This window comes from Podarcis vaucheri, assembly GCF_965113315.1.
Source record: "Podarcis vaucheri genome assembly, chromosome: 9".
Taxonomy (NCBI): domain Eukaryota; kingdom Metazoa; phylum Chordata; class Lepidosauria; order Squamata; family Lacertidae; genus Podarcis; species Podarcis vaucheri.
Window position 1 is genome coordinate 81,383,517 of NC_138767.1, and position 15,920 is coordinate 81,399,436.

General features: G+C 43.7%; 1 protein-coding gene across 7 annotated transcripts in view; it reads right to left on the minus strand.

Moving 5' to 3' along the window:
• The window catches only part of PEAK1 (pseudopodium enriched atypical kinase 1), a gene marked incomplete at its 5' end in the record, with an annotated part of 77,128 nt that overhangs the window by 11,572 nt on the left and 49,636 nt on the right, over positions 1-15,920 (minus strand). For 4 of the 7 annotated variants that reach the window (XM_082238389.1, XM_082238384.1, XM_082238386.1 and 1 more), the window contains 3 exons: positions 952-1,041; positions 1,918-2,666; positions 3,432-3,628. In XM_082238389.1, coding sequence (XP_082094515.1) covers positions 952-1,041; positions 1,918-2,666; positions 3,432-3,628 — 1,036 coding nt within the window. Of the gene's footprint in view, positions 1-951; positions 1,042-1,917; positions 2,667-3,431; positions 3,629-5,128; positions 6,004-14,212; positions 14,359-15,920 lie in introns of those variants that run through there. The other 3 variants (XM_082238390.1, XM_082238387.1, XM_082238388.1) reach the window with 3 other exon arrangements.

Consider the following 15,920-nt stretch of genomic DNA (forward strand, 5'->3'; position numbering starts at 1 on the left):
TACAAAAGAAAAACCTCTTGAGTCCATGCCTAGAAATCACGGGACAAATGGAAGTGTGGATGAGCCCACAGATAAGAAACTATTGGGTCATATGACCTTGCATCTCCCTTGGCACCAATGGTCATCTTAGGCTGCTGCCCAGTTCAGAGCATTTTGGTGCACTAGGCTTTGGTATACTGATATCTTACCCCCACCACACCCCTGGTACACCGGCAAACATTTGGTAGATGACTTCAAGAGATCTAGCTCACACTGTAATCTGGAGACAAACTCCACAGCTAATGCCTTGTTTCTAAACTTCTGTTTCTGGCAAAGGCTGTTGAGCAGGAGTACAATTTCTCAATTTGGTTTGGTTTTGAATTCCTGTCAGTCTAGATTTTAGCTTGGGCATAGTACTGAAACCATGGTTGCAGCTTTGTTTGACAGTTATCTTTCAAAGAGCAAAGGGTGCCTTTGAAAAGCACTGTCAAAATCACCTCCATTGGTGAGATCTGCATAATTATTTTGGACAATACTCTTCAACATGTCAGATCCAATTCCCAGCTTCAACATCTGTAATTCTGCAAAGCTTTCTCTTTCTCTCATCCCCTCCCCTTCCTGCTGGTCGCCACATCCTGCAGACCCTCTGCAACCAAAACTGCTAATGTGAAAGTACTCAGCAGCAGTCATGTTGGGTACTCTCTCCCACAGTGCACTGTTCCAGAATGTGTATCTGATTAGAGCCTTGCACATGTTTTGTACTGAAAACCGTCCCCACCTGGCTGCTTTTCATTCCTGAAAGTGCTGTTTACTGCAAACAGTAGTATCAGGGGAAACAAAAACCAAGCAGGCAGTGATTTTCAGCAGAAAACCTGTGCAGGATCCCAACTGAGAGCACATTTCAGACAGGGACCCTGCAACTAACTTTTCTTCAAATTAAAAGTGACCAGGAGAAGCACAATTGTTAAATACCTGACTAATATCAAATGCAATTTGGTCCTTAGGTGGTGAAATCATAGTTCTGTAAGTCCTTGCCATAAAAAGTCTGCATCCAATTGCAATCTGTAATGTATTTTTAAAAATATTATATTTTTCTGTAAAATTATGTATTGTATTATCCTAATTTCTACATTGTAAACCACTTTAACTTTAATAAAATAATGTACACTTTTGAAAATAAATAGAAACAAAATAATTTAAGTTGCTCCTCTGTATAAATAATGGAAAAGTGTAGCTCCTTATGTACAGTAACTCATTATAACAGCAGTATGCTAAATAGGCAAGAATAGGTTTTTTGTTTTAAAAATCAGAAGGGTAAAAAAACAAACAAAGGGAGGCCAAAAAATTCACTTTAAAGAAAGAAGGAATTTGGGGCACTAACATCCTCAGGTTTTGTTTACTCAATGCATTTCTGAAGGGTCATTGGAGGGCATTTTCCCAGGACCATCCTGGAAACATATGGAATGGAATGTATGAGAAAGGGCTTAAAGAATGATTCTAAAAATTGCTGCTCTAGCAAATAAAAGTTTATAACAGGATATACAAGCATGTAAACCCAAATATGGCCCTAAGCTAATAATAAAATCCTGTTATTCTGCTGCAATTATTTATTTATTACTTATTTATTGGATTTATATACAAGACTCCATCCAGAGATCTCAGGGTGGTTCACAAGATAAAAATACAATTATTTAGGATCAGGATGAAATTACTGTTTTGAGGTTGTAGGTATTGTTGTTTATTGTTTTAACTGTATTGCATTTTTATATGCTGCCATAAATGTAATATTTCACTAATTAAAAATTCACTAGCTCTCACAAAAGAACATGCTTCTTTGTAACCACTAAGCACAAAGTCAATAGTAATGAAGCGCAATGGACACTAAGTACAGTTCTGGAATATGATTAGTGGAGCGACTCTTTTTAATTATCTTCTTACCTTGACTGCATAGTTGTTGAGTGGATCTTTTGCATAAGAAGCTGGGTAGTAGACAGCATCACCAGCCTCACAGCATGGCTTGTCACTGGTTAATCTGAAGTCTGACCAGCTGTCTAGCCCAAATCGAAGCTGATCTTTCTGCCCAGACATGAAAAGGTCTTCACATTTGGCAGACAGTTTCTTCAGGGAATCAGTGTGAAGGCTTCTGATTCTGCTCACCACCTCCCCTCGGTTTTCGATTCCTCTATAAAGTGCTTGTCTCTGTGGTTTCTGGACAGTCTTGCCATGTTTGCTGTGGGTAGCAGGTCTACCTGACAGAAACTCCATACTACTGGAACACCTGTCTTTCACACCGATAGCAGTTAGATTGGAAAAACCATTGGCTGCTGATGAGATTGCCAGTCCCTTTTCTGGAGGCCTGTCCAAGGAATCTCCGGACTCATGGTCCATTGCCTTGAATTCGGAGCTGACAGAAGAGCAGGCACTGTTTGCGTCCCAGTTGGTGTCAATGTCATAAGTTGGATTGGCCATCACACACAGGCCACTTTCAAGGGCCTGATTCTGGTGTTCATTTGGAAGTGGTTCTGTGTGAGCTCTTATAATGGTTTTCTTTGGCAATGGAGGTGGTGTGGGATGTAAGGTAGCTGTCATGTCTGGGTCAGATATTCCCCCAAAAGCAATGTCATCGTCCAAAGCCCCCTTTGGTTGCCGCGGTTGTTTTGGAGGTATCATAGCTGCTCTGGATTGCCCTATGTGACAATAGAAAACAGTCATTGTATTTTTTTTTTACTTAGAAAGATACATATGCACAAGACATTTTCATTGAGAGAATGAAGAAGAGCATGAGTATCTCAGTTTAAGGCTGGACAGGAAGTAATTCTTTAGTGGGAAGACTGAAACTTCAGAACCTAAACCAGTATCACTATAACAGAGAATATACAGAGAGACTGCAATTATTTGTTAGGTGTTAGTCATTGCCTTGAAGACCTAAATAAAAATCTGTATTTATAAAAACATAGTTGGAATACAGTATATAGAAGGCAAATGTTATCTTCAGTTAGAACTATGTTCAGTTGAACATTTGAAGCCCCGTAGCATTGTAGCATTTACTTCCTTAAACCTTTCACATCTCCTTCTAAATATACTCATTTAGCACTTATCAAACATGTTCTTAAAGTCATCTACATTTTTTATGGTATAACTATTGCTGAGGTCATTGCACATGGGGTGCTGGAGTTTTCATTAAAATGGATTTCAAATAAAATTTAACTCAAAGAGTACATAGAACATTTAAAAATTAAATCTTTACTTCAAAAGTTTGGGAGGCACAAAAAGTTAAGCAACAATATTTATTTTTATGAGTTCTGAACACATATAAAGGTCTGTTTGTTCCCATAAGAACATTAAACCAATGCATATTCTCATAACCAGTTTTTCAAGTGAATGTGAAAAACTCAGACAACACATAAAGAAATAAGAAACAATATATTTCCGTGCTGATGCAAGGTGCTTACCTAAGTTACTGTATGTAGCGCTGCAGGCACTCACATCAGAAGAATCTGACATTTCCTCCCTTTCCTCTTGTCCTTGTGGTATTTCGGGAGGGGACAGTGGAACAAGGGACGCATTACTGCCACTTTCCTGCTTTTCAATTGCAGATCTTGGAATCCGAGGGGAACCATTTTCCAGAGTTTGTTCATCAGGCACTTGACTAAAACAAAAGCAAAAGTTCCAAATGGACACCAGCAATGTAAATTCTTTAGAGGACTGCAGTCTCAGTTTTACTGAACTGATTCATGGTGCCGCAAAAAGCTGTTGTTTTGATTTTTTCAGAGTTTCTAGCTTAAAAGCTCCTGAATATTCAAAGATGTATCCATGTTCACTACCACATTAATGGTAGATAGTATTTAAAAGTATACAGTGGTACCTCGGGATGCGAATGGGATCCGTTCCGGAGCCCCGTTCGCATCCTGAAGCGAACACAAGCCACGCCTGCGCGTGTCGCCACTTCCGCGGATGATGTCATTTTGACCATCTGCACATGCACGCGTGGCAAAACCCGGAAGTAACACGCTCCATTACTTCTGGATTGCCGCAGAGCGCAACCTGAAAATACTTAACTTGAAGCACATTTATCCCGAGGTATGACTGTATATTGCTACCATTAACCAGTTTAAAATAAAAAAAAAGGTTAGGCCCAGTATTTAACACTGGAGAGGTAAGCATTCAAAACTCCATAAAATGCATCCTATCACTCAAGGAGAAAAGATAAAGCAGTTTCAGATCTCAGTCAAGAAAACTGAATACACTGGCTCATTGTCACTTAGCATATCTGTAGTATTCAGCACAATGTATTAAACTAAACTAATCATGCAAAACAATAACATCATTTATTCCAATCAGAGAAAGGCTGCAATCTTATTTAAAAATCTATATATACCAATGGTTCTAAATTATTGTCCAAAACAGTGCAAAACAGGACATGGAAGTATACAGGGTTTATGCTGTATCTATGTGAAGGAAGGCAAGGTTTTATCATTAGAGAGTTGTCAATGTCAACATAAAATTGCAGCCTAAAAGTGGTTGATCAAAGTACAAAATGCAGCTCACAAGCAATCAACAAATTAGGGCAACCAATGTTTACATATTACTGAAACCACCTGTACATGCTGGCATAAATCATCCACAAAAGTTAGCAAACCTAGACAGAAAAGTCTTCCCCAAAAACTTGTCATGTTACTGAGCCTTTCATTACTGATGTCTGTTTTATTAACATGTGAAAACCAGTGTAAACCACAATATATTAAGTGTAAAACAGTGCATACAGCAAAGGGTTAGTCTATGTAATTTTCCACATATTAGGACACATTCAAAAATCAAATCTGAGAAGTTGTAAATTCACTTTGGGAACAGAGGCATGGAGGAGACAGTGTTTATCAAACCTTATAACACCCCCCTTTTACTCACCAATAGATAGAGCTAGTCTTTCAAAACAGCCTTCCTCTGATAGCTGTGCTATTTTGAAACAAGGATTCCTGTTACAGGATAGCGTCTCTAAAAACATTTTATTGATTGGTGAAGTACAGAACAGGCTCCTTTCTAGCCCCCCAGATATGTGAATTTTTCTACATATACTTTTGAGAAACACGCTGCCAAAGTAAATCAACAACTAGTAAGGAAGAAAATTAAAAAAGAAAGAAGAGGAACTCACCCACTATATTCACTCACACAGTTCCCCATTAAAGGCAATTCTCTCAGAGCCTTCTTGAGCCTTTGAATCATGTCTCGAAACTCTGGTGAAGCATTTATTCCACTGGGGTTGGGTGAGCTACAAGTTGTGAAAAGCTGTGAGCAACCAGGACTGAACTCTGCCTAGGAATGATCTCACCTAGTGCACCTTGATGTTTACCTCCAGGGGATGGTCTGGGGAATGTGCCAGAACACCTCAGGAAAACCAGCAGAAGCCAAGCCAAAGCCGTGCCCTCTTAACCCTCTCCTGACTACAGCACACAGCTGACATTGTTTCAGAATGGTTTCTTTGGCCAAGTCACTTAACAGGCTGACAAAGTCCAAAGAGCAGTTGCTATCTCCTTGGCAAAAAGAATACATATGAATCTGCTTTAAAAACACGGTCACAGAAACAGGGACACACATCGATTTTAGAACTGCAATCATGCGGCAACAGTCTTGATGGAAGGAGGAAACGTCCTCCATTCCCTGGTCAAAGTTGTAAAAAAAGGGAGGGGTTCTGGGAGAGCCTCTGTGGGTAACGCACAGAATGTGAGATTTTCAGTTCACCACTCAGCTATATACACTATACCATGGGTAGGCAAACTAAGGCCCAGGGGCCGGATGCGGCCCAATCGCTTTCTAAATCCAGCCTGCGGACGGCCTGGGAATCAGCGTGTCTTTACATGAGTAGAATGTGTGCTTTTATTTAAAATGCATCTCTGGGTTATTTGTGGGGCATAGGAATTCATTTATTTATTTTTTCAAAATATAGTCCGGCCCCCCACAAGGTCTGAGGGACAGTGGACCGGCCCCCTGCTGAAAAGGTTTGCTGACCCCTGGACTATACCCTTCATATCTCAAACTAACGTACCTAGTCCAACCCCCTGGCATGCCTGTTATGAGCATGTGTGTGTCTGAGGGAGAGAGAAATTATGGTTCAAGCCCCCCCCATTGGGCAAAAAATTTCTGCATTGCAGGGGGTTGGACTAAATGATCCTAGTGGTCCTTTCCAACTCCAATTCTATGCATATTACCTTGAGCTCCTAAGATAAAAGTTAGCATAAAGATGCAGCAAACAAACAAACAATAGTTATTTAATTTAATAACTCTATACTACAAATCCTGATCGAATCTGGACTGGCCTCCCTGCAAGGGCAAATACGAGCATCCCAACACCCACTGAAGTAAAGGAATATCAATCCCAAAATAGGAACACAGGAAGCTGCTTTAGCTTAGGGGGGTGGGGCTAGCCAGGTTTCTTTGCCCCAGGTAAAGCCTCCAGAGGGGTGCCAGCCTGTGTGTGTGTGTGTATGTGTGAATATATATATACTTTGTGTGTGTGTGTGTGTGTATCCACCTAGAGATGCCAGAAATTGAACCTAAGCTCTTTGCATGCAAAGCTGGGAAGTGGGAAGCAGAAGGGACCGAAGAAGGAATGAAGAGCCTCCTTTTTCTTTCTTTCAAAAACAAAAAAACCCCACAAGTCTTTATTATTTTCCAGCAACTCAGGACCAAGAGTCCAGAACAACAAAGTTTAAGGCCCTCTCATTTATATTCTCTTTCAAACTATAAGAAATGTCAATCTGACATGCAAACTTCTCTCACTAGAAGTAGCAAAGACCTGTATCTACTAAACCTAAACTCAACATAAGACAATGACAATTTCTGATTCAGGCACAAGAATCAAGCGAAGAGGCTAGAGTTCCAAACCGAGGAATGAAGTTTTACAGGTGATATTAATTTTACTGAAAGCTTTAATCTCTTAGCAATTACGGTAAATGAGAGAAGTATGACAACATTTTGACTTAGAATCATAGAACTGTAGAGTTGGAAGGGACTACAAAAGTAATCTAGTCCAACCCCCTGCAGTGCAAGAATCTTTTGCCCAACACTGAGCTTGAACCTACAACCCTGAGATTAACAGTCTCATTATCTACTGACTGAGCTATCCCTTCTGGTAGCATCACATTTATCTTCCCTCACCCCCCTGCTTCTTCATCAAGTTTCTTGCAGGTGACAAATAGGTCTGTGGATAGACTCCTCCAATGAAGTCTAACCTTAAAAAAATCTGATCCAGCCAAAATATACAAGAAACTGGATAAAACCTGAGAAACAGCCCAACCTCAAAGTTCCACTCCCTCCACAAATATGCAGCACGATGCATACCCCCTTTATATATAAACAAACATTATATATAATGCATATCCCCTTTATAAACCCACCATTGCAATGATGGGCAATATCTTCAATTTATTGCTGGCCAAAGTGTCTCATGGCCATATGAAAAAATACCGAATGCTATGAATTGCTCAAAGTCCATCTTGACAAAGGCATATTCTTAGCCCGACATTGATGTAAATTTTAAAATTACTATCATAAACCCTAAGCCTTGGATCAAGCGGTAAGAGCAAGCGTTTTACAGTGAATAAGGTATTGGTTGTGGACTCAGTACTTGGATTCAAACTTTTGCTCATCATGAGCTTATTGAACAGTTTGGGAAAATAACTCTCTGTTAATGTACCGTATTTTTCGTCCTATAGGGCGCACCGGCCCATAGGACACACCTCTTTTTTTGGGGGGGGGAATGAATAAAAAAAATTATTTCCCCCCACCCAGCCACGGCTGCAGCCCCAAGCCTTGCGGACACCCGGCGGAAGCACGGGGAGCCCTCCGGAGGGCTCCCCGTGCTTCGGGCTGCAGGATGCTGTCCCAAGCTTTGCGCGCCCGGTGGGACCTCCCGCCGGGCGTGCAAGGCTTGCGGACACCCGCCTGAAGCACGGGGAGCCCTCCGGAGGGCGCCCCGTGCTTCGGGCTGCTGCCCACAAGCCTTGTGAGCCTGCGGGACCTCCCGCCGGGCTCGCAAGGCTTGCAGATAGCTTCCTGAAGCCTGGAGAGCTAGAGGCATCGGTGCGCACTGACCCCTCTCACTCTCCAGGCTTCAGCGAAAGCCTGCATTCGCCCCATAGGACGCACACACATTTCCACTTCATTTTTGGAGGGGAAAAAGTGCGTCCTATGGGGCGAAAAATACGGTAACTATCTCACAGGGTTCCTGTTAGGACAAAAAGGAATAACATCATGCACCCCTCCATTATCTCTATAGAAAAAAGGAGAGATACATTTATATTATAATATTGTTCTTGATGTTTGTTGGCTATTCCTCCTGAAACCACGTATGCAAGAGAAGCACTGATTGACTGAGAGGAGGGGGAGGTAGTTAGTTCTGTTAGTGGAATAGATGACCTTTGATCTCAGACAGACCTCAAATGCTCAGTCTTCCTAGAAACAGTAGTAAAGAAAAGGTTCTTGGCACAGAACTAAGATTATTGTGTCATCAGCAACCGACAGACTTCTCTCTGCATTTGCATGTTTGAAAGTGACAAGGCTTCAATGAAGACTTCAGAATGCGCAATGGCAAAACTTCTGCCTGCCAGAGTCCTAAATACATAAAGTAGCTGCAGGGATGACAGCAGAAAAAAGCAGGTGCCAAGGAAGAGGTGGGGCGAGGACCTTTGCTTTATTGCATTTGTTGCCAAACCTGCTACCCCAACTGAAGTGCTAGCTGGAGGGAAGGGCACTTGCTCGGCACCCTGCACATGTTTGCTACCCTTGCTCCTTCTTAGGCAGTTTTCCAGTCATCTGTGCTCTCTCCCTCCCCACATCCGAAAGATCATGAGATCTATTGAGAGTTTGGGCAGGCATCTCCATTGCCAAATCCTGCAGGAGCAATCCGCCCAATACCAGGGCAGTGCATGTCACATCATACGGCCCCAAAGATTGTATGCGATGGGCCCAATCACTGAACCAGTGAACCAGTGACCTTTTTTCTTCCTACATTCCACCTCAAACCAGCTGATGGTGGCTTGATAAACCACAACCAATGTCCTATCCTGATCCAGAGTGATTTTCCCCAAATCTGCTACAATGTACAAAGGTTTTGTGACAATTGTCACAGGTTTCTAAGCAGACTAAGCAAAAGGATTTCCAGAAGGTAGAAAGTTTTAAAAGGTCTTTTACAGTCTCAGTTCTGCATCACTCCAGCCACCCCTGGTCCCAAGTCAAGGACTCTCTTACTATCTGACTGCTAAATTGTAATATTCTAGTTCTTGTGCTAATTAAGCCATATGGGTTACATAGGCACAGATTTTGCTTAAAACAGGATGGCAAATCCTAAATCACAGTCTAAAACAGAACATGAACACCATCTAAATCTGCATTTTGTTTCTACAAAATGTAAACATGATTAAAAGGGCACTTTGGGGTCTGTGTGTGGATTCTGAGTTCATGGACAAAGGGAGGATTCAAGAGAGATGCAGGGAATTTCTCTTGCAATTGTTAAGAGGAGGGTAGTTACAAAAACCCTTGAGAAGGAAATAATACATGGAAACTGTCTACTCCGCTCTTTAAAAATCCCATCGCAGCAGAAATTAGCATCTTTCCAAACCTTCAATTAACAGTCGAATAGTCTCCAACTACAGATGGTGACAGCAGTCATGAAATTAAAAGACGCCTGCTTCTGGGGAGAAAAGCAATGACAAACCTAGCAATGACAAACCTAGACAGCATCTTAAAAAGCAGACATCACCTTGCCAACAAAGGTCCATATAGTAAAAGCTATGGTTTTCCCAGTAGTGATGTATGGAAGTGAGAGCTGGACCATAAAGAAGGCTGATCGCTGAAGAATTGATGCTTTTGAATTCTGGTGCTGGAGGAGACTCTTGAGAGCCCCATGGACTACAAGAAGATCAAACCTCTCCATTCTTAAGGAAATCAGCCCTGAGAACTCACTGGAAGGACAGATCCTGAAGCTGAGGCTCCAATACCTTGGCCACCTCGTGAGAAGAGCAGACTCCCTGGAAAAGACCCTGATGTTGGGAAAGATGGAGGGCACAAGGAGAAGGGGACGACAGAGGACGAGATGGTGGGACAGTGTTCTCAAAGCTACCAGCATGAGTTTGACCAAACTGCGGAAGGCAGTGGAAGACAGAAGTGCCTGGCGTGCTCTGGTCCATGGGGTCATGAAGAGTCGGACACGACTAAACACCAACAGTCTCCAACAGCTTTTGTTGACATCATGTCAGTTGGGGCGCCTTTTCACTTTGGCCCAATTGTCTGAAATCAAAGGAGATCCACAGCAAACATGGTTGTTGACTGAGGCATTCTCAAGAATGGAGTCCCAATAAAATCCAGCATCCTGCCTCCCCTTTCCTGGCAAAGTCTTCCGTCTACTTAGTACTCCGTCTAAGACCAAAGCAGGCATTTAAAGATGTCTGTGGGTTCACGTCACACCCTCCAACTTCACCAGAGGTTTTAAGGGGAATGCTAGCCCCCAACTGTCCCTCCATATCTCCATTTAAGCCCCCCAGGGCTCCAGAGAGCCCAGGGGGATGACTTTCTGTGCTTGCTACCTAATGAATTGTCAGTTATTTCTAAAACAGTAACTTATGCACACAATCTTGCTCTAACCAACCTGTCTGAGATCCAGGTTTTATAAATGACTGAAGATTTACCTATGAAGCTGGAGGAACAATCAGAAAGGGATAGGAGGCAAAGATTTTGGTCTATGAGGCCTACCGGAGAATCAGGAAGAGGGGGACATGGTTCAATTCATTATTGACTGGCTGTTCTCCCTGAATTTTAACATACTACTGTATAACATACCACTGGGGGAGGCAGAAGCAGAACTATGCTAATTTGCTTTGAACACTATAGGCTCAATTTTCAGACTACAGAATGTTAGAAACCTAAAATATGGTGAAGCTACCACTGAAATATTCCAGGATATCCGCCTGGCCACAGCTCTCCACCCTTACACATCAGCACTAAAAGAAGTGGGCACAGTATATCGACGGGGCTTCCTTTTAAAGTTGATAGTTCAACACAAAGGCAAAACACGGCTTGTGGGTGATAACCAGCAGCCTGACAACATGCTGAAAGAGCTCCAGTCCCAAGGAGCAGATGGCACCCCCCCCCAGCACCTCTCCTCAGCTCAAGTCTGCAATAGCACCGTCTCAGGCTGGACAATCAAGAAATGCAGAAAGAAGGAAGGCAACTCCAAGGACAAAGTAAGAAATTTGTTTTGTTTTATTTCCTTCTGTGTGAAAAGGATCTGGACTCTGCTCTAACAAGTGCAACAGTAAATGGTAAGAGCCCTTGTCCCAGGCTGGGAAGAGAAGATGTGAAGATTAGCAAGAAGCCCCTGCCTGTTCCGCTAATTGATCCTCGGTACCAAGGGAGGGATCGCCACCACTCCTATGTTCCTGATGGCATCCAGGAAAGCCACCTGAAGATTTGTGTACATAGCTTTCAGTTTATGTCGTTTGATTTTCAAGTTAGAAGTGATGTATATGATATTTACCTCTTGTTTTGATGTATTCCTTTTTTATGTGGTAGACCAGTATTGTTTGTTATTGGTTCTGTTTTGTTTACTCATGGATGTAATGCTATGAAAACTCAATAAAAACTGACATGATTGCCTCAAAGCTAATCCAAGTACAGTCGTACCTTGGTTTTGGAACAGCTTAGTTCTGCGCAAACCCGGAAATGACTGTTCTGGTTTGCGAACTATTTTTGGAAGCCGAACATCCGATGGGGCTTCTGATTGGCTGCAGCTGCTTCCTGCAGCCAATCAAAGCTGTGCTTTGGTTTCCGAACGTTTTGGAAATCAAACAGACTTCCCGAATGGTTTCTGTTTGACTTCCAAGGTACGACTGTAAGACAGAATTGTGAAGGCTGCAAATGTTAAAGATTTGCAGTTTACATTTCACATAATTTTTTCCCCTTCCCCTAAAGTAGCAATGAATGAAAAAAAATAATCTGACAACTCAAAGTATAACAAATATAGCATACACAGGTAACAAAACTATATGGCAAGAATATACACCCCATAAATATAAGTGCAGTATCATGAGGTTATTCAGTTCTGATTCTATTTGCACAGATAATAATTTCTAGAAATAATTTACTTCAAACACTAAGCGTGCAATACTATATACATTTACTCTACTGGGTTCATCCAACTTAGGATGGAAAATGCTCAAGCATATCTCAGTGTTTGTACTGATATTTTAAGGTTAAAAATCAGTTTTAAGGTTAAAAACCAGTTTCTGTGATGTCTTATTTCAGTAAAACATGGTAATTTAAATTACCATTTCCAGCGGGGTAGTTATGTTAGTCTGTTGCAGCAAAATATAACAAAGAGTATTGTGACATTATAATGACTAACAAATTTACTATGCCACAAGCTTTTAGGGACCAGAGCCTGTTGGGAGTGTTGTGGCTATTAAGGAGTTAACACTGTGTGAAGTGGAAATGCTGACTCAGGCGGTATGAGTCAGCATCATGAGTGGTGGGGCATTGCCTAACTGATCTATAGCCAGTTAGGATAAATACAGTGGTATCTTGGTTCCCAAACTTAATCCGTTCCGGAAGTCTGTTCTAGAATCATAGAATCATAGAGTTGGAAGAGACCACAAGGGCCATCGAGTCCAACCCCCTGCCAAGCAGGAAACACCGTCAGAGCACTCCTGACATATGGTTGTCAAGCCTCTGCTTAAAGACCTCCAAAGAAGGAGACTCCACCACGCTCCTTGGCAGCAAATTCCACTGTCGAACAGCTCTTACTGTCAGGAAGTTCTTCCTAACGTAACGCAAAATGGATTTCCAGACTTTAAAAAAAACACACCCCTAAAACAGCAATTTAACATGAATTTCACTATTTAACAAGACCATTTCTGGGTTAGGGTTAATTTTAGGATTGGGTTGGTGTTAGGGTAAGGATTAGAATTAGGGTTAGGGTCAGTGTTGTTTTATGTTTTCTTGTGATTTTGATTCACTTGTGGTTGGTTTGCTTTTTTCAGTTTGTGGTGTTGCTGCTCTTTCATGAGTTGCAACTTTGTTGGCTTTGTGGTTTTCTGGATAGTTTCAGTTTTAATTTTGAATGCCAGCTGCGGAGCACAAAGCCTCCACTTCCCAGCGGAGAGATCCCTGCCCCCACTCCTGCTTGCACGGGAGTAGGAGCTGGATGGGGCCAGCGGCGGAGGAAGCCACCCGGGTGCCTGGGGTGGTGCGCCCAGGGGTGTGGCGCACTGCGGGGCCTCTGGAGTCTACCTGCCTCCTCCCACTCAACCGCCCTACAGCTGGGGGGGGGAGGCAGTGGGTGGACCATTTGGGCAGCGCAGAGCCTGTGTGCGCTCAAGCCACCGTGTCTCTCCAAGGAGAGACCCCCTGCAGGCCCCGCGGTGAGTGCCGCCTGGCATTTTGTCACCCCCCCCCTCAGTGGTGACACCCAGGGCAGCCTGCACCTACCGCATCCCCTTCCTCTGCCCCTGAATGGGGCAGCTCAGCTGAGGAGCGCCTCCGCTTCCCAGCTGAGAGATCTCCACCCCTGCTCCTGCTTGCATGGGAGTAGGAGTTGGATTGGGGCTGCTCAGCTGGCGAGGCGCAGGCTCCATCACTTTTCCATCACTGGCTGCGTTCACCTCAATAGAGAAGTTTAAAGGAGCATCATGTGGCAATGTGGAGACAGCCTGACAGCTGCCTCAGCAGACGTTTAGGGGCTCTCAGATGCAGCTGCTAGGCTACCTCCACCTGCGCCACCCCAGCAACTATTCCGCCTGGCTGCTTTCAGGTGGTGGATGGGCTCTGATGCTGAGGTGGGGGCTCCTTTAAACTTCTCCTTTGAGGGGAGAAGTTTAAAGGAGCCCTCAGCCGAGAACCCCTCATTGGAAAGTGTGACGGAGCCTGCACCTCCCCATCTGAGCAGTCCGATCCAGCTTCTACTGGATCTCTCAGCTGGGAAATGGAGGCTTTGTGCTCCCCAGCTGAGCTACCCCATCCAGCTCCTACTCCCATGCAAGCAGGAGTGGGGGCACTCAAAACGGAAGTGTGGCACTAAAAAAGAAAGTGTAACACTCAAAACGGAACAGTTTGGATTCCGAAAAAAGTTCGCAAACCGGAACACCTACTTCCGGGTTTGCAGCATTCAATTTCCAAGTTGTTCATGAACTCAGCTGTTCGAAAACCGAGGTACCACTGTAGGTATGGCTGACTCCCCCTGCTGGCTTCTCCCGTGTATGTGATCCCTCCTGTGTATGATGATTCCTGGATGTAAGAAGATTGCTTTATGATGATGCAAGACTGCAAACTGAAGAAAGTCTACTTGAAATACAGCTTGACTCCCGAGTGCTTCATGGGGTACTTTCCGTCAGTCTGAATAGTAATAATAATTTAACAATAATTTTAGGCCACTCTGGGTGGCTTCCAGTACATATAAAAACATAATAAAACTACCAGGGACAGGGCTGCCCTCAGATGTCTTTGCAACAGAGCCCACTTCATCAGATGCAAAGCCTCTTTATACATTTGATGAAGTGAACACTAATCATGAAAGCTTATAACATAATAAATTGGTCTGCAAGGTGCCAAAACCCATGGTTCCCGCCCCTCCCCAGCAAGTTAGGCCACGGTTCTGCTCCCTGTGCACAGACAAGAAAGAGGCTCTATATACTGATGCATAGACCCCTGCCATTTAATCCTTCATCATCATCATCTTGCTGAGAAAATTAGCTGACACACTCCTCGCAGGGCATCAGTTGAAGAAGGAGCAAAAAGGGTTTTCTTGTGTCTGTGTGTTTCCTTGTGGCTGATTAGCTGTTTTCCCTGTGTAAAGGTCAGAGGGGGCAGGGTTTCTGTTGAGGCAGGGGATTAGCTGTGGGAGGAGCTTATCAGAGTTTGCAGGGCATCAGTTGAAGAAGGAGCAAAAAGGGTTTTCTTGTGTCTGTGTGTTTCCTTGTGGCTGATTAGCTGTTTTCCCTGTGTAAAGGTCAGAGGGGGCAGGGTTTCTGTTGAGGCAGGGGATTAGCTGTGGGAGGAGCTTATCAGAGTTTGCAGGGCATCAGTTGAAGAAGGAGCAAAAAGGGTTTTCTTGTGTCTGTGTGTTTCCTTGTGGCTGATTAGCTGTTTTCCCTGTGTAAAGGTCAGAGGGGGCAGGGTTTCTGTTGAGGCAGGGGATTAGCTGTGGGAGGAGCTTATCAGAGTTTGCAGGGCATCAGTTGAAGAAGGAGCAAAAAGGGTTTTCTTGTGTCTGTGTGTTTCCTTGTGGCTGATTAGCTGTTTTCCCTGTGTAAAGGTCAGAGGGGGCAGGGTTTCTGTTGAGGCAGGGGATTAGCTGTGGGAGGAGCTTATCAGAGTTTGCAGGACAGCGGCGCGCGCCTAGCGGCGTGCGCAGTTAGATCCATCTTTTAGATTTAGGGGAGCTAGTCTCAAATGTTTGTTGGGGAGATCTAGGTGTTTTTTTGTGTGGGGGAAGTTATTTGTCCTGTCTTCAAGCTTTTTATGATGGAGGACCTCTGTAGCCAACCCCAACGACACGATCTCAAGATGGAAGGGGAGGGAACAGCTGCAGTCGCCTGCGATTCCTGCGCAATGTTTGCCATCTTGCCAAAGGTTGCAGGCAGCTTTACTTGCAGCAATTGCATGTTGATTGCCCTCTTAAAAGACAAAGTCCAGCAATTGGAGGAACGTGTAGCTAAGCTCCAAAGAATTAGAGAGCTGGAGCTCTTCTTGGAAGCAACAGAGCACACCGTCTCCACCAAGGAGGAGACAGGGGACTCCCCTGAGAAGGAGTCTAGTTCACCAACACAGGAGCCAGATATATGGAGAAACGTGACTCAAAGAAGTAGGAGGCCCAGGGTTCACTCTGATTGCTTAGAAATACACAATCGCTTTGAGGTCCTCTCCCCTAGCATGGAAGACGAAGAGCAGACTCCATT